This window comes from Pelophylax lessonae (assembly GCF_965119305.1).
Source record: "Pelophylax lessonae genome assembly, chromosome: 3".
NCBI lineage: Eukaryota > Metazoa > Chordata > Amphibia > Anura > Ranidae > Pelophylax > Pelophylax lessonae.
The window spans coordinates 28436573-28453422 of NC_138770.1; the positions used below are offsets into that span (position 1 = coordinate 28436573).

General features: G+C 48.9%; 3 protein-coding genes across 3 annotated transcripts in view; all 3 read left to right on the top strand.

Moving 5' to 3' along the window:
• Positions 1–16850, top strand: part of LOC309550263 (uncharacterized protein) — a gene marked incomplete at both ends in the record, with an annotated part of 667886 nt that overhangs the window by 632347 nt on the left and 18689 nt on the right.
• LOC309549859 (gastrula zinc finger protein XlCGF66.1-like) overlaps positions 1–16850 on the top strand; it is a gene marked incomplete at its 3' end in the record, with an annotated part of 187184 nt that overhangs the window by 69677 nt on the left and 100657 nt on the right. The gene's annotated exons all lie outside the window — the stretch shown is intronic.
• The window catches only part of LOC309549857 (uncharacterized protein), a gene marked incomplete at both ends in the record, with an annotated part of 31810 nt that continues 15342 nt past the window's right edge, over positions 383–16850 (top strand). The window contains 3 exons of the mRNA XM_082250354.1: positions 383–478; positions 565–688; positions 805–902. Of these exons, the coding sequence (XP_082106480.1) occupies positions 383–478; positions 565–688; positions 805–902 (318 nt within the window). The remainder of the gene's footprint in view (positions 479–564; positions 689–804; positions 903–16850) is intronic.

Consider the following 16850-nt stretch of genomic DNA (forward strand, 5'->3'; position numbering starts at 1 on the left):
TTGCAATTATTTATTTATATGAACACTGATCACATTGTAGCGCACCAATTAACTTTCACAGACATTCATTTCCACACATTGGATCTTGGTAGCAGCACAACTTTATTATTAGCGCACTTTTTTCAATTTTTCATGACATCACTCTTACCTCTATTAATAAAACACAGTCCTGACCAGAGAGGTGAGGAGGAATCTGGGAGGTCACATGACATCACTCTTATCTAGTCTGGTCAATAGACCATGTTCTTATTATAGAAATGTAGATGATGTCAGATGATTGATATCGGTTTATCTTTCTCCTGATCTGTAGGATTGTGTTGTAGTGAAGGAGTCTAGTGGAGAGCCAATCTCAGGAGGATGGAGCAGGACCCAGAGCCCCACCATGGTGCCTCCACCTCGTTCTCCGATACCTGAGAGGAACAGAGAGCAGAAGATCCTGGAACTGACCACCATGATGGTCCATCTGCTGACAGGAGAGGTGAGCGGTGCTGGGAATTCTGGGACATTATCCAGTAACAGACAAGGGATGTGTCTGGATGGTGACTGTATCATTGTGTGTGTCAGGTTCCTATAAGGTGTCAGGATGTCACTGTCTATTTCTCCATGGAGGAGTGGGAGTATTTAGAAGGACACAAGGATCTCTACAAGGACGTCATGATGGAGAATCAGCCGCCCCTCACATCACCGGGTAAGAGGAGACTTTATTGTAAAGGAGAGAGCAGTACGGAGGGTCCACCTAGATCCCCCATCATCTGATAAACACATAGAAACAATGTATTCAGTCAGTGTGTGTGTTTCCTACAGATGGATCCAGTAATGGGAACCCACCAGAGAGATGTCCCCATCCTCTGTATTCCCGGGATTCCACACAGGAAGGTCACACCATCCCTCACCATCATCAGGTAGATGAGGAACAATCACTGATAGTATCATTAGGATCTGTACATTATCTGCATTGTTACCATTGATGTCATTTTTATTATATATTCAGAGTGCAAACCTGAGAGATTCTAAAGTTGAGGTTAAAGAAGAGATAAAAGAGGAGGATGATGAGGATGGGGTGATGAAGGAGTCAGAGATTCTAAAGGAACACAAAGATCTGTACCAGGACACCATGGTGGAGTCATCCAGCTACAGAAACCCACCAGAGAGATGTCCCCGTCCTCTGTATTCCCGGGATTCCACACAGGAAGGTCACACCATCCCTCAATGTTACAAGGTTGGTGGATTGGAGCATCTAGAACATGGACTTCTGGAGAGGATACGTTTTATTTTTATTTTTTTCCGGAATATCACAGTTTTAAAGCTTCTAACTTTCAGGTGATTTTCTCTCTCATTTTCTTGATTTAGAGTGGAGATCCAATCGATATAGAATTTGAGGTTAAAGCAGAAGAAGAAGAGACATATGTTGGGGATGATCAGCAGTCTATGGAGGAGGATGGAATAACAGGGACATTTATAGAGGAGGACACTCCTACAGAGATCAGCACAGGTGGGTCATTACCACTAAATACATACATGACATAAATACATGTAATCCAACACTGACTACTGAATACCAATATTATGAGTCCTGACCCCTGCGCTATATACTCTATGTTGTACATTATATACTCCTGACCCCTGCACTATATACTCTATGTTGTATTACAGACTTCTGCTCTATCCCCTCTACCGACTGCTACAGTATCTCACAAAAGTAAGCACACCTCTCACATTTTTGGAAATATTTTATTCTATCTTTTCATGTGACAACACTGAAGAAATTACAATTTGCTACAATGTAAAGTAGTGAATGTACAGCTTGTATAACAGTGTAAATTTGCTGTCCCCTCAAAATAACTCAACACACAGCCATTAATGTTTAAACCGCTGGCAACAAAAGTGAGTACACCCCTAAGTGACAATGTCCAAATTTGGCCCAAAATGTGAATATTTTGTGTGGCCACCATTATTTTCCCCTCTTGGGCATGGAGTTAACCAGAGCTTCACAGGTTGGCACTGGAGTCCTCTTCCACTCCTCCATGATGACATCACGGAGCTGGTGGTTGTTAGAGACCTTGCACTCCTCCATCTTCCATTTGAGGATGCCCCACAGATGCTCAATGGGGTTTAGGTCTGGAGACATGCTTGGCCAGTCCATCACCTTTACCCTCAGCTTCTTTAGCAAGGCAGTGGTCGTCTTAGAGGTGTGTTTGGTGCCGTTATCATGTTGGAATATTGCCCTGCGGCCCAGTCTCCGAAGGGAGGGGATAATGCTCTGCTTCAGTATGTCACAGTACATGTTGGCATTCATGGTTCCCTCAATGAACTGTAGCTCCCCAGTGCCGGCAGCACTCATGCAGCCCCAGACCATGACACTCCCACCACCATGCTTGGCTGTAGGCAAGACACACTTGTCTTTGTACTCCTCACCTGGTTGCCGCCACACACGCCTGACACCATCTGAACCAAATAAGTTTATCTTGGTCTCATCAGACCACAGGACATGGTTCCAGTAATCCATGTCCTTAGTCTGCTTGTCTTCAGCAAACTGTTTGCAGGCTTTCTTGTGCATCATCTTTAGAAGAGGCTTCCTTCTTGGATGACAGCCATGCAGACCAATTTGATGCGCTGTGTGGCGTATGGTCTGAGCACTGACAGGCTGACCCCTCACCCCTTCAACCTCTGCAGCAATGCTGGCAGCACTCATACGTCTGTTTCCCAAAGACAACCTCTGGATATGACGCTGAGCACGTGCACTCAACTTCTTTGGTCGATCATGGCGAGGCCTGTTCTGAGTAGAACCTGTCCTGGTAAACCGCTATATGGTCTTGGCCACCATGCTGCAGCTCAGTTTCAGGGTCTTGGCAATCTTCTTATAGCCTAGGCTTTCTTTATGTAGAGCAACAATTCTTTTTTTCAGATCCTCAGATTGTTCTTTGCCATGAGGAGCCATGTTGAACTTCCAGTGACCAGTATGAGAGAGTGAGAGCGATAACACCAAATCTAACACACCTGCTCCCCATTCACACCTGAGATCTTGTAACACTAACGAGTCACATGACATGGGGGGGGGGGGAATGGCTAAATGGGGCCAATTTGGACATTATCACTTAGGGGTGTACTCACTTATGTTGCCAGCGGTTTAGACATTAATGGCTGTGTGTTGAGTTATTTTGATGGGACAGCAAATTTACACTGTTATACAAGCTGTACACTCACTACCTTACATTGTAGCAAAGTGTCATTTCTTCAGTGTTGTCACATGAAAAGATAGAATGTGAGGGGTGTACTTACTTTTGTCAGATACTGTATACACATAATACGGATTCTCTTTGTTACGCCCATTTCCTACCAGCTGGACATTTTATATCTGATGAAAAAATCAAATGAAAATGAAAATAAATTTCTTTCCCCAAATCTGTAGACAATAAGTGGGAAATAATAATCCAATCTGTGCGATATCACCGCGCCGTGTAACAATCAGACTTACAATTCAAAAATATGAAATCTATTAAACAGTGTCAGGAAATGAATAAATAGTAATGTGATCATCCAATAAGAGGATAGAAATGTGTCATGTGACACGTGTCATCAGTCAGGGCCAATATAAATGATAAAGTGCGTGTGCAGAAATTGCAGAGGAGAAAGGTGCTGGTGGTCACTTCCACTCACCTTACCATCTGACTCCTGTGTTACCAGCGAGTCCCACAGATCCCTTCCCCCTCTAGGGATATCGCTCACTCCTCTCCTCCTTCCTCTTCCTCCACCGTATATATGGGGGAGGGGATAGAAAATAACACCCCCTCTAGTGCTCTCCGTCTATCTGCTTTATTCAACATTAAAACCCAAGATGATAGAATTACAAAGCCGGGACTTGAGGAGTGCGGACTAAACAAGCTTCACAATGTGATCCGTGACTCAGATACCCCTTCTCTGGGATGGTCGAGATCGGACGTCCCTGCGCAGGCTCCGCCCATATTTTATATCCCCCCCCCCATATATACGGTAGAGGAAGGAGGAGAGGAGGGAAATTATTTCCCACTTATTGGCTACAGATTTGGGGGAAGAAATTTATTTTCACTTTTTTTTGGCGCTGCATTTTATTTGATTTTTTATTTAATTTTGTGTTTATTGGAAGAAACTTTCTGAATGTAAGCTGCCATTGGGTGAATGTTTCTGTGAATATTTATACACCATTCTTTACACTACATGATTGTACCGATTTATTATTTATTTTATATCACATTTTATATCTGATGATCTGATTGGAGGACAGACTTTTACATGTTGATAATAATGGGATAACATCCTCCAATGTTGGAACCTTAAACAGAAAGTGATAATGAGGGAGGAGTCAGTAACCCAATGATGGTGGTCTTCAGGATAAGTCCAGTCTTCATCTTGGTTGTTCTCCCCCCATTCTCACTCTCTGACCTCTGGTGGGGCTCAGCCCGCTGTTATTCATGACTAAATCATGGAGTAAATAAGGAAGTGCGGGACTTCTTGTGTTGGGAAGATGGCAATGAGTGATAGAGGGGGAGGGGACACTCGTCCTATAATCCCCTCATCACTGTCACTCCTATAAAAGACAGTTCTCGTTATTTCCTCACTCTCTGACTAAGGTCCATGAATAAAGAGATGAACTGGTAGGAGATCAGAGGACCCATTTACTAGTTACCTTGAGGGGGGAATTGTAAGATCCTCTGAGACAAAGCTGCCTGATGTGGGTGGAGTCCTGGTTTAGGGGAACCAATCTGCTGATGTCTAGTAATAATTTTTGTATTTCTATTTTAGTAGATGGACGGGAGATGAGGAAAACCTCAGAGGATTGTCTCACTTTGTCTCCAGACTGTAAAGTAGAAGATGAGGACAGTATAGTCCAGGAGAAAACCCGGCTACCTCAAATGTCCATCCGGCACCACACAGTGTAGATGGACCATCGTATTCCTCTTATCCTGAGGAACCTCAGACTTCGAGGGACAGTGCCAGACCATCGCATTCCTCTTATCCTGAGGAACCTCAGACTGTGAGGGATGGTGCCGGACCATCGTATTCCTCTTATCCTGAGGAACCTCAGACTGTGAGGGACGGTGCCGGACCATCGTATTCCTCTTATCCTGAGGAACCTCAGACTGTGAGGGACGGTGCCGGACCATCGTATTCCTCTTATCCTGAGGAACCTCAGACTGTGAGGGACAGTGCGGGACCATCGTATTCCTCTTATCCTGTGGAACCTCAGACTGTGAGGGACAGTGCTGGACCACCGTATTCCTGTCCTGAGTGCGGGAAATGTTATTCACAGAAGTCCAATCTTTACAAACATCAGAGATTGCACACTGGGGAGAAGCTGTATTCTTGTTCTGAGTGCGGGAAATGTTTTTCATGCAAGTCCTTTCTTTCCACACATCAGAGATTGCACACGGGTGAGAAGCTGTATTTCTGTCCTGAGTGCGGGAAATGCTTTTCAGCGAAGTCCAATCTTTCCATACATCAGAGATTTCACAGGGGGGGGAAAAGCCATATTTCTGTTCTGAGTGTGGGAAATGTTTTTCACAGAAGTCTGATCTTTACAAACATCAGAGATTGCACACTGGTGAGAAGCCGTATTCCTGTACGGAGTGCGAGAAATGTCTTTCAGAGACGTCCGCACTTTCCAGACATCAGATATCGCACACTGGTGAGAAGCCGTATTCCTGTCCTGAGTGCGGGAAATGTTTTTCATTGAAGTCCCATCTTTCCAGACATCAGAGATTGCACACTGGTGAGAAGCCGTATTCCTGTCCTGAGTGTGGGAAATGTTTTTCAGTGAAGTCCAGTCTTTCCGTGCATCAGAGATTGCACACTGGTGAGAAGTCGCATTCCTGTCCTGAGTGCGGGAAATGTTTTTCAGTGAAGTCCAACCTTTCCAGACATCAGAGATCCCACATGGGGAGAAGCCGTATTCCTGTCCTGAGTGAGGAAAATGTTCCTCACTAAAGTCCTGTCTTCCTGTACATCAGGGGTCCCATAGAACCCTGGAGGTGTATTAGTGCCTTGAGTGCAGGAAATGTCTTCTATATGAATGTTGGTGGACATGTGGGGAAGAAGCACACCCTGATATACACCTCAGATATACTCCATGGCTGATTTTCATCATGTAAGAAACACTTCATAAGGAGATCAGAGATCACCAGAGACATGGATGAAGTGTTGTCCCGTGTTGGCCATTGATAGCAGAAGAAAAATAAAAATGGAGTCCTTACCTTTGATTAGCTGAGTACATTTTGTGCTGGAAGATTTCACAAACACTTACAGGTCTGGTTGTTATAAATGTGTTGATGAAATGTGACCCACATTCCCCTAGACATGGCGAATTGGAATTTCCTATAATGGTCAGTTCCATCTAGTGGCCATAATGTGCTTTCCTGACAGATGTCCATGGCAGCATACGTTTGGGTAGCCCCTCCCTCATTCCTCCCCCATAAGACTCCACCCCCATAAATGCTCAGGATAAGCCAAAGGTTGCGTTCCTTTTTTGTCCTCGTCACTTATAGGACCATTTTTGTATGAAGTCTTCCTACCTATTGGAAGTGTTGGTGGGCGGGTCTGGTGCTGGGCAGCTATGCGGGATGTCAGGAGCTTCCTTTGGTATCCAGAAGTCTTCCAGGATGTCCCGAGTGGTCATTGAGTCCCCAGCTATCAGCGGGGTGGTGTTATGGCACACATATGTAGAGGATCCATGCCTGGAGACTGGGCCCTGTCATCGGCGGTCATTTGCATTGGCTGGGAGCCCAGCTGTTAGCGGGTGGCCATTAAGTGTTAGACACGTGAAATTTGTTTCGGTGCTAATACAAATTCCGACAAATATTTGGTTATTCCTAGATTCGGATGTATCCAAATCTCCAAATGAAATTGTAATGAATTTTGTTGAAATCTGTTAAAATTTGTTTCGTTTATTCGTTTTCTAACGAATTCCAACTTTTCGGAGCGATTCGAATTCGGATCAGTCAAAAAAAAAAAAAAACGATCGACCGATGCAAATTCTGTGTGAAGAAATAGCTGGTTGTTAAGCAGCAAGCCGGGAAGCCCGCCGCCCGCATCCTTACCAACCATGACTCATCAGCTGTCAGCGGGCTTCCCCACTGACAGATGAATAGAAAGAAAAGAATGCCGGAATTGCCCGGCCTTAGAAAAAAATAGCATGGTCCCCCCTCCCCCCCCCCCCCAGTCCATACCAGACTCTTCGGGGCCAAAATGTAAAAAACAGCATGGGTTCTCCCCTAAAATCCATACCAGACCCTTTATCTCGGCATGAAGCCCGGCAGGTCAGGAAAGTGGGAGGGACAAGTGAGGGCCCCCCTCCTTAACAATACCAGGCCACATGTCCTCCAACACGGGGGGGTGGGTGCTTTGGGGAAGCTCTGTTCCCCCCCACCCCAGAGCACCTCATCCCCATGTCGATGGAGACAAGGGCCTCTTCCCCACAACTGTGGCCTGTGCTTGTGGGGGTCTGCAGGCAGGGGGCTTGTCGTAATCTGAAAGCACCTTTTACCAAGGGGGCCCCCAGATCCCGCCCCCCCCCCCCGTCCCTGTGAATGAGTATCTGGAACATATTACCCGTACCTATTCACCAAAAAAGTGTCAAAAAATAATAAAAACACACACACCATTTTTGAAAAATCCTTTATTAAAAAATAACTACTGCAAGCTCCTCCTCCATTTGACATTTCTTACATAGGTAAGGGGCAGTAAGTATATCCAAGAGATATACCTAACCTACAGGTAGGCTGAAACCTACATTATTAAAGATAAGAGTACACTAACTATGAGTCATAAACAAGATGGGCTTTGATCATATACCTAGGTGACCCATATAGAGAGAGACACCCACATATTATGGGAGTAGGTGGGTAGGGGGGTTGAACCAAGAAATGGTGCTCGGAGGTAGGTAGGGGGTGGAACCAAGGAATGGTGCTCGGAGGTAGGAAGGGGGTGGAACCAAGGAATGATGCTCACAGGCAGGGCCGCTGATAGAAATCATGGGGCCCCGTACAGCCTACCTGACGGGGCCCCCTTCAGCCCCACCCCTGGCCCCTCCCCAGACCCCGCCTTGAAACAAAGTGCAGGTTTGTCTTCAAGTGATAATTTATCATGCCACGCCATTCATAGTAAATATGTGCAGAGCGCATTACAATTACCACACCATGCCATATTGCCATCCATAATAAATATGTGCAGTAAGTGTGCAGTGCAATGCAGTATAAAACTCACAACCGCCGGTCAGCTGCTTCTGCCCGCCTCACAGCCACTCGCTTTCTGTCTCAGGCCTAACTCAGAGCTGAGCGGGGGAAGATCACTCTGCAAGGGAAGAAAATAGGAGGCAGGCGGCCGGGACTTAAAATTGAGCCCCCATGAGGATCGGGCCTGGAATACACATGCGTCCGAAAAAAAAAAAAAAAAAGGCCCTCCACTCGCACCAGCACAGAGGTCAGAGAGGGGCCCAAAAATGGCAATTACACCCCTGCTAGTAAGAGCAGCAAAGCGGGGACAGTAGCATCACTTGGGATGGTGTCACCTATTGCGGTAAACCATGGTGTCACCCCCCCCCCCCCGAGCTGCAACAGACTGATGGCATCATACAGGAGACAGTCAAAGACTGCAGGCATCAGAGGAGACAGCCAGAGACTGCAGCCTGCAGGCATGCTACAGGAGACAGTCAGAGACTGCAGGCATTACAGGAGGAGACAGCCAGAGACTGCAGGCATGCTATAGGAGACAGCCAGAGACTGCAGGCATGCTATAGGAGACAGTCAGAGACTGCAGGCATCATAGAGGAGACAGCCAGAGACTGCAGGCATGCTATAGGAGACAGCCCGAGACTGCAGGCACCACAGAGGAGACAGCCAGAGACTGCAGGCACCACAGAGGAGACAGCCAGAGACTGCAGGCACCACAGAGGAGACAGCCAGAGACTGCAGGCACCACAGATGAGACAGACAGACACTGCAGGCTTCACAGAGGAGACAGACAGAGACTGCAGGCTTCACAGATGAGACAGACAGAGACTACAGGCTTCACAGGTGAGACAGACAGAGACTACAGGCACCACAGAGGAGACAGACAGAGACTGCAGGCACCACAGAGGAGACAGACAGAGACTGCAGGCATGCTATAGGAGACAGTCAGAGACTGCAGGCATCACAGAGGAGACAGCCAGAGACTGCAGGCACCACAGAGGAGACAGCCAGAGACTGCAGGCATCACAGAGGAGACAGCCAGAGACTGCAGGCACCACAGAGGAGACAGCCAGACTGCAGGCACCACAGAGGAGACAGACAGAGACTGCAGGCACCACAGAGGAGACAGACAGAGACTGCAGGCTTCACAGATGAGACAGACAGACACTGCAGGCTTCACAGAGGAGACAGACAGAGACTGCAGGCTTCACAGATGAGACAGACAGAGACTGCAGGCATCACAGAGGAGACAGACAGAGACTGCAGGCATCACAGAGGAGACAGCCAGAGACTGCAGGCACCACAGAGGAGACAGTCAGAGACTGCAGGCATCACAGAGGAGACAGCCAGAGACTGCAGGCATCACAGAGGAGACAGCCAGAGACTGCAGGAACCACAGAGGAGACAGACAGAGACTGCAGGCACCACAGAGGAGACAGACAGAGACTGCAGGCACCACAGAGGAGAAAGCCAGAAACTGCAGGCTTCACAGATGAGACAGACAGAGACTGCAGGCTTCACAGATGAGACAGACAGAGACTGCAGGCATCACAGAGGAGACAGCCAGAGACTGCAGGCATCACAGAGGAGACAGCCAGAGACTGCAGGCATCACAGAGGAGACAGTCAGAGACTGCAGGCATCACAGAGGAGACAGAGACTGCAGGCATCACAGAGGAGACAGCCAGAGACTGCAGGCACCACAGAGGAGACAGCCAGAGACTGCAGGCTTCACAGATGAGACAGACAGACACTGCAGGCACCACCGAGGAGACAGACAGAGACTGCAGGCACCACAGATGAGACAGACAGAGACTGCAGGCACCACAGAGAAGACAGACAGAGACTGCAGGCATCACAGAGGAGACAGCCAGAGACTGCAGGCATGCTATAGGAGACAGACAGAGACTGCAGGCATCACAGAGGAGACAGTCAGAGACTGCAGGCATCACAGAGGAGACAGCCAGAGAGTGCAGGCATGCTATAGGAGACAGACAGAGACTGCAGGCATGCTATAGGAGACAGACAGAGACTGCAGGCATGCTATAGGAGACAGACAGAGACTGCAGGCATCAGAGAGGAGACAGCCAGAGACTGCAGGCATGCTATAGGAGACAGTCAGAGACTGCAGGCATCACAGAGGAGACAGCCAGAGACTGCAGGCATCACAGAGGAGACAGCCAGAGACTGCAGGCATGCTATAGGAGACAGACAGAGACTGCAGGCATCACAGAGGAGACAGCCAGAGACTGCAGGCATGCTATAGGAGACAGTCAGAGACTGCAGGCATCACAGAGGAGACAGCCAGAGACTGCAGGCATCACAGAGGAGACAGCCAGAGACTGCAGGCATGCTATAGGAGACAGACAGAGACTGCAGGCATGCTATAGGAGACAGACAGAGACTGCAGGCATCAGAGAGGAGACAGCCAGAGACTGCAGGCATGCTATAGGAGACAGTCAGAGACTGCAGGCATCACAGAGGAGACAGCCAGAGACTGCAGGCATGCTATAGGAGACAGTCAGAGACTGCAGGCATCACAGAGGAGACAGCCAGAGACTGCAGGCATCACAGAGGAGACAGCCAGAGACTGCAGGCATGCTATAGGAGACAGACAGAGACTGCAGGCATGCTATAGGAGACAGACAGAGACTGCAGGCATCACAGAGGAGACAGCCAGAGACTGCAGGCATGCTATAGGAGACAGTCAGAGACTGCAGGCATCATAGAGGAGACAGCCAGAGACTGCAGGCATGCTATAGGAGACAGCCCGAGACTGCAGGCACCACAGAGGAGACAGCCAGAGACTGCAGGCACCACAGAGGAGACAGCCAGAGACTGCAGGCACCACAGAGGAGACAGCCAGAGACTGCAGGCACCACAGAGGAGACACCCAGAGACTGCAGGCTTCACAGATGAGACAGACAGACACTGCAGGCTTCACAGAGGAGACAGACAGAGACTGCAGGCTTCACAGATGAGACAGACAGAGACTACAGGCTTCACAGATGAGACAGACAGAGACTACAGGCACCACAGAGGAGACAGACAGAGACTGCAGGCACCACAGAGGAGACAGACAGAGACTTCAGGCATGCTATAGGAGACAGTCAGAGACTGCAGGCATCACAGAGGAGACAGCCAGAGACTGCAGGCACCACAGAGGAGACAGCCAGAGAGTGCAGGCATGCTATAGGAGACAGTCAGAGACTGCAGGCACCACAGAGGAGACAGCCAGAGACTGCAGGCATCACAGAGGAGACAGCCAGAGACTGCAGGCACCACAGAGGAGACAGCCAGACTGCAGGCACCACAGAGGAGACAGACAGAGACTGCAGGCTTCACAGATGAGACAGACAGAGACTGCAGGCTTCACAGAGGAGACAGACAGAGACTGCAGGCTTCACAGATGAGACAGACAGAGACTGCAGGCATCACAGAGGAGACAGACAGAGACTGCAGGCATCACAGAGGAGACAGCCAGAGACTGCAGGCACCACAGAGGAGACAGTCAGAGACTGCAGGCATCACAGAGGAGACAGCCAGAGACTGCAGGCATCACAGAGGAGACAGCCAGAGACTGCAGGAACCACAGAGGAGACAGACAGAGACTGCAGGCACCACAGAGGAGACAGACAGAGACTGCAGGCACCACAGAGGAGACACCCAGAGACTGCAGGCACCACAGAGGAGAAAGCCAGAAACTGCAGGCTTCACAGATGAGACAGACAGAGACTGCAGGCTTCACAGATGAGACAGACAGAGACTGCAGGCATCACAGAGGAGACAGCCAGAGACTGCAGGCATCACAGAGGAGACAGCCAGAGACTGCAGGCATCACAGAGGAGACAGTCAGAGACTGCAGGCATCACAGAGGAGACAGAGACTGCAGGCATCACAGAGGAGACAGCCAGAGACTGCAGGCACCACAGAGGAGACAGCCAGAGACTGCAGGCACCACAGAGGAGACAGCCAGAGACTGCAGGCTTCACAGATGAGACAGACAGACACTGCAGGCACCACCGAGGAGACAGACAGAGACTACAGGCACCACAGATGAGACAGACAGAGACTGCAGGCACCACAGAGAAGACAGACAGAGACTGCAGGCATCACAGAGGAGACAGCCAGAGACTGCAGGCATGCTATAGGAGACAGACAGAGACTGCAGGCATCACAGAGGAGACAGTCAGAGACTGCAGGCATCACAGAGGAGACAGCCAGAGAGTGCAGGCATGCTATAGGAGACAGACAGAGACTGCAGGCATGCTATAGGAGACAGACAGAGACTGCAGGCATACTATAGGAGACAGACAGAGACTGCAGGCATCAGAGAGGAGACAGCCAGAGACTGCAGGCATGCTATAGGAGACAGTCAGAGACTGCAGGCATCACAGAGGAGACAGCCAGAGACTGCAGGCATCACAGAGGAGACAGCCAGAGACTGCAGGCATGCTATAGGAGACAGACAGAGACTGCAGGCATCACAGAGGAGACAGCCAGAGACTGCAGGCATGCTATAGGAGACAGTCAGAGACTGCAGGCATCACAGAGGAGACAGCCAGAGACTGCAGGCATCACAGAGGAGACAGCCAGAGACTGCAGGCATGCTATAGGAGACAGACAGAGACTGCAGGCATGCTATAGGAGACAGACAGAGACTGCAGGCATCAGAGAGGAGACAGCCAGAGACTGCAGGCATGCTATAGGAGACAGTCAGAGACTGCAGGCATCACAGAGGAGACAGCCAGAGACTGCAGGCATGCTATAGGAGACAGTCAGAGACTGCAGGCATCACAGAGGAGACAGCCAGAGACTGCAGGCATCACAGAGGAGACAGCCAGAGACTGCAGGCATGCTATAGGAGACAGACAGAGACTGCAGGCATGCTATAGGAGACAGACAGAGACTGCAGGCATCACAGAGGAGACAGCCAGAGACTGCAGGCATGCTATAGGAGACAGTCAGAGACTGCAGGCATCACAGAGGAGACAGCCAGAGACTGCAGGCATGCTATAGGAGACAGTCAGAGACTGCAGGCATCACAGAGGAGACAGCCAGAGACTGCAGGCATCACAGAGGAGACAGCCAGAGACTGCAGGCATGCTATAGGAGACAGACAGAGACTGCAGGCATGCTATAGGAGACAGACAGAGACTGCAGGCATCACAGAGGAGACAGCCAGAGACTGCAGGCATGCTATAGGAGACAGTCAGAGACTGCAGGCATCACAGAGGAGACAGCCAGAGAGTGCAGGCCACTACTGTGGATGGTGGTGGTTGCAGTCAGTGTTAATAGCTCTGGGGATGCCTGTCCTCACTCGCTCTCTAGAAGAATAGACCTGTGTGACCCCCCTCCTCTGTTTGCATCTATGGCAGGAGCTCTGCTCACTTACATTAGTTGTCCCAGTCCAGGTGGCCGGTCTCCTCACACTCCCAGCCTTTCCGTTGTCAGTGGGAAGTACAGCAGCAGAGGTGGAGCAGCAGCTCAAGAGGAGAAAGTTACATCTTCCTCATGTCGGAGCCTCCATGCACCTGATTGGTTGCTGGGATGCCCGACGGGCCCAGCAACCAATCATTTTGACAGGCGGGACCTGGACGTTCTGGGAGCTCTGCCACTGGTGCAGGGTTTTATCTGAAGACAACTAGACTGATTGTCTCGGCTGCCCGGGCCCCCCAGCTGAGCTGAGGACACAGGGCCCGGTACAACAGGGCTAGTTGTACTGGCCTATCAGCGGCCCTGCTCACAGGTGGGTAGAGGCAGAGAAAGGGGGAGTTCCTGCACCTATTCTCTGAGAAAACAAGCCCTGATAATGAGTCACCTATTTGCTTGTTATGGTCTTCATGAGCTTAGCCATATGAGTTGTCATTGGAGGATGTGTGAGGTCAACCAGGAAAAAAACACCAAACTGTTAATCCAAGCATGCAGCCTGCTTGGCCAGGAAAGGGGGGATGAGCGTGTGATGGTATTAGGCAGTAATATATTTCTCTCCCCCTTGGTGGGAGTGGAGATGACCCATCTATAAAGATATACAGTACATACACGAACACCACAAGGCCGTGTTCACACTACGAGATGTTTCTCTGAGCTGCAGTTCATCTGAGCTCCACAAGATGGTGATCTCACTTCTACCCAGGCAGGAAGTCTCTATAGAAGACAGGAAGTGATGTTGGGTATTAATAGGAAGTTCCGGGTGAGAGGTGAGTAAGGAGGAAGTAGAGCGGAGACGTTGCTGGAAGAGGCAGCAGAGGAGGTAATAAGATCTTATTTTCTATTTACACCCAGTAACCCCCCCCCCCCCCCGTCATGTCCGTCCTCTTCCTCCATAGTCACTGTGATGTCTTTTATCTCCAGCAGATGATGATCACACATATATGGTGTGGAAACCTAGATTAACCCCTTCAGGGCCAGAACATTCCTCTTTTTACATATATATTTTTATCCTTACCTGTCTAGACAGAAACCTGTATAGATCGAATGACAGAACGAATAAGGATGAAGGAGGACCGGAGTCACATGACTGAGAAGATCCTAAACCTCACCCTGGAGATCATCTACCTGCTGACCGGAGAGGTGAGGAGGATTCTGGGAGGTCACATGACATCACTCTTATCTCTGTTAATAAAACACAGACCTGACCGGAGAGGTGAGGAGGATTCTGGGATTCTAACATGATATTCTTATTGGTTCTCCAATACAGAGATTTCCTCTTCTGAAGTCAGGTGATCATATGACCATCACAGTGCCTCCATGTGACTCCCTAAAACCTGAGAGACACAACATGCAGAAGATTTTAGAAGTCACCAAGAAGATGATGGAGCTGCTGACAGGAGAGGTGAGCGGTGCTGGGAATTCTGGGACATTATTCAGTAACAGACAAGGGATGTGTCTGGATGGTGACTGTATCATTGTGTGTGTCAGGTTCCTATAAGGTGTCAGGATGTCACTGTCGATTTCTCCATGGAGGAGTGGGAGTATTTAGAAGGACACAAGGATCTCTACAAGGACGTCATGATGGAGAATCAGCCGCCTCTCACATCACCGGGTAAGAGGAGACTTTATTGTAAAGGAGAGAGCAGTACGGAGGCTCCACCTAGATCCCCATCATCTGATAAACACATAGAAACAATGTATTCAGTCAGTGTGTGTCAGGGCTGGGCTCCTGCCACTTAACAAGCAGCTCTTTTCTTTCAGAGCTCAGAAGTTGCTTAGCTGTCGGTTAATTACCAGCCACTCGTTACCACAGTGACTCACCTGGTTACCATTATCTGCCTCATTAGTCCAGCCTACAGCCAGCCCCATTTTGCTATTTAAGTAGCTTAGCTTATTTCCTCCTTGCCCTTGCGTGGTCTATGCTCTCCAGTGTGTTCCTGTGTATGACTTGCCGTGGCTGACTTCTCTTCCGATACCTGTTCCTGATTTGTTTCGCCTGACTACGCTGACTTAGGGTTTCCTGATCCTTGCTCCTCTGATTACCTGTCCTGGCATCCAAACCCTGGCTTCTGTTTTTGACTACGTTCCTGAACTGTTATTTTTGCTATTTACTTAAAGGTGTGATTTTAACTGCACTTTCTGTTGAAGCACTCAATACCACTGCAGCTTTGTGCCTCCCCACTTACCATTGAGGCTTTTGAGTGGAGACCTCTACAGCCTGCCCATGTGACTCATGAAACCACTCCGTTGACCATGGCTGTAGGGGCTCTTCACCATGAGATAATTCAAATTCCTAGTGATTTCCTTACCTCATTACCCAGTTGTCATTGGCTATCCTTGGTTACAGAGGCGCAATCCCTCTTTTAATTGCCGTAATGCTGAGGTTTTGTCATGGTCCCCACAATGCACTAATACATCTTTTTAGAAAGTGATTAAGATCATGTGCACGCCTTCAGTCTCTTTATTGCCAGAAGAGTACCATGAATTCTGTGATGTCTTTGACAAAGGTCAGGCCGGTATTTTGGCACATCGGCCTTTTGAGTGCACAGTTGTCCTTCAACCCTGGTGCCATTCCTCCTCGTGGCCGGGTTTACCCTCTGTCTGTCTCAGAGGAGAAGGCAATGGAGAAGTATGCTACGATTTAACTATCCCAGGGGTTCATCCTCAAATCCTCTTCTCCTTCCAGTGCCGACTTTTTCTTTGTGGGGAAAAAAAAAGAGTGGTGAACTGAGTCTCTATATCGATTATAGGGGTCTCATTCACATTACTGTTAAAAATACTTATCCGATCCCATTGGTAACGGAATTATTTAACTGCCTCAAGGGAACAACGGTCTTCACTAAGCTCGATTTGCGAGGGGCATACATTCTTGTGAGGAATAATAAGGGCCACAAATGGAAATTTAATACTAGGACCGGACACTATGAATACCTCGTAATGCCCTTTTGGTCTCTGCAACACTCCTGCAGTTTTCTAGGACTTTATTAACAATGTCCTCTGAGATATGCTGCCGTAATGTGTGGTGGTTTACCCGAATGATATTCTCATATATTCTAAGTCCCTAGAGAACCACCACAGGTAGAAGGTAGAGAGAAAGCAACCTCTATTGCAAGTTGGAATAAAGCGAGTTCCATGAACAGGTTACATTTTTCGGTTATGTCATTTGTGCTGCAAGGTTTTCGATGGACCCAGAGAAGCCATCTGCAGTCCTAAAGTG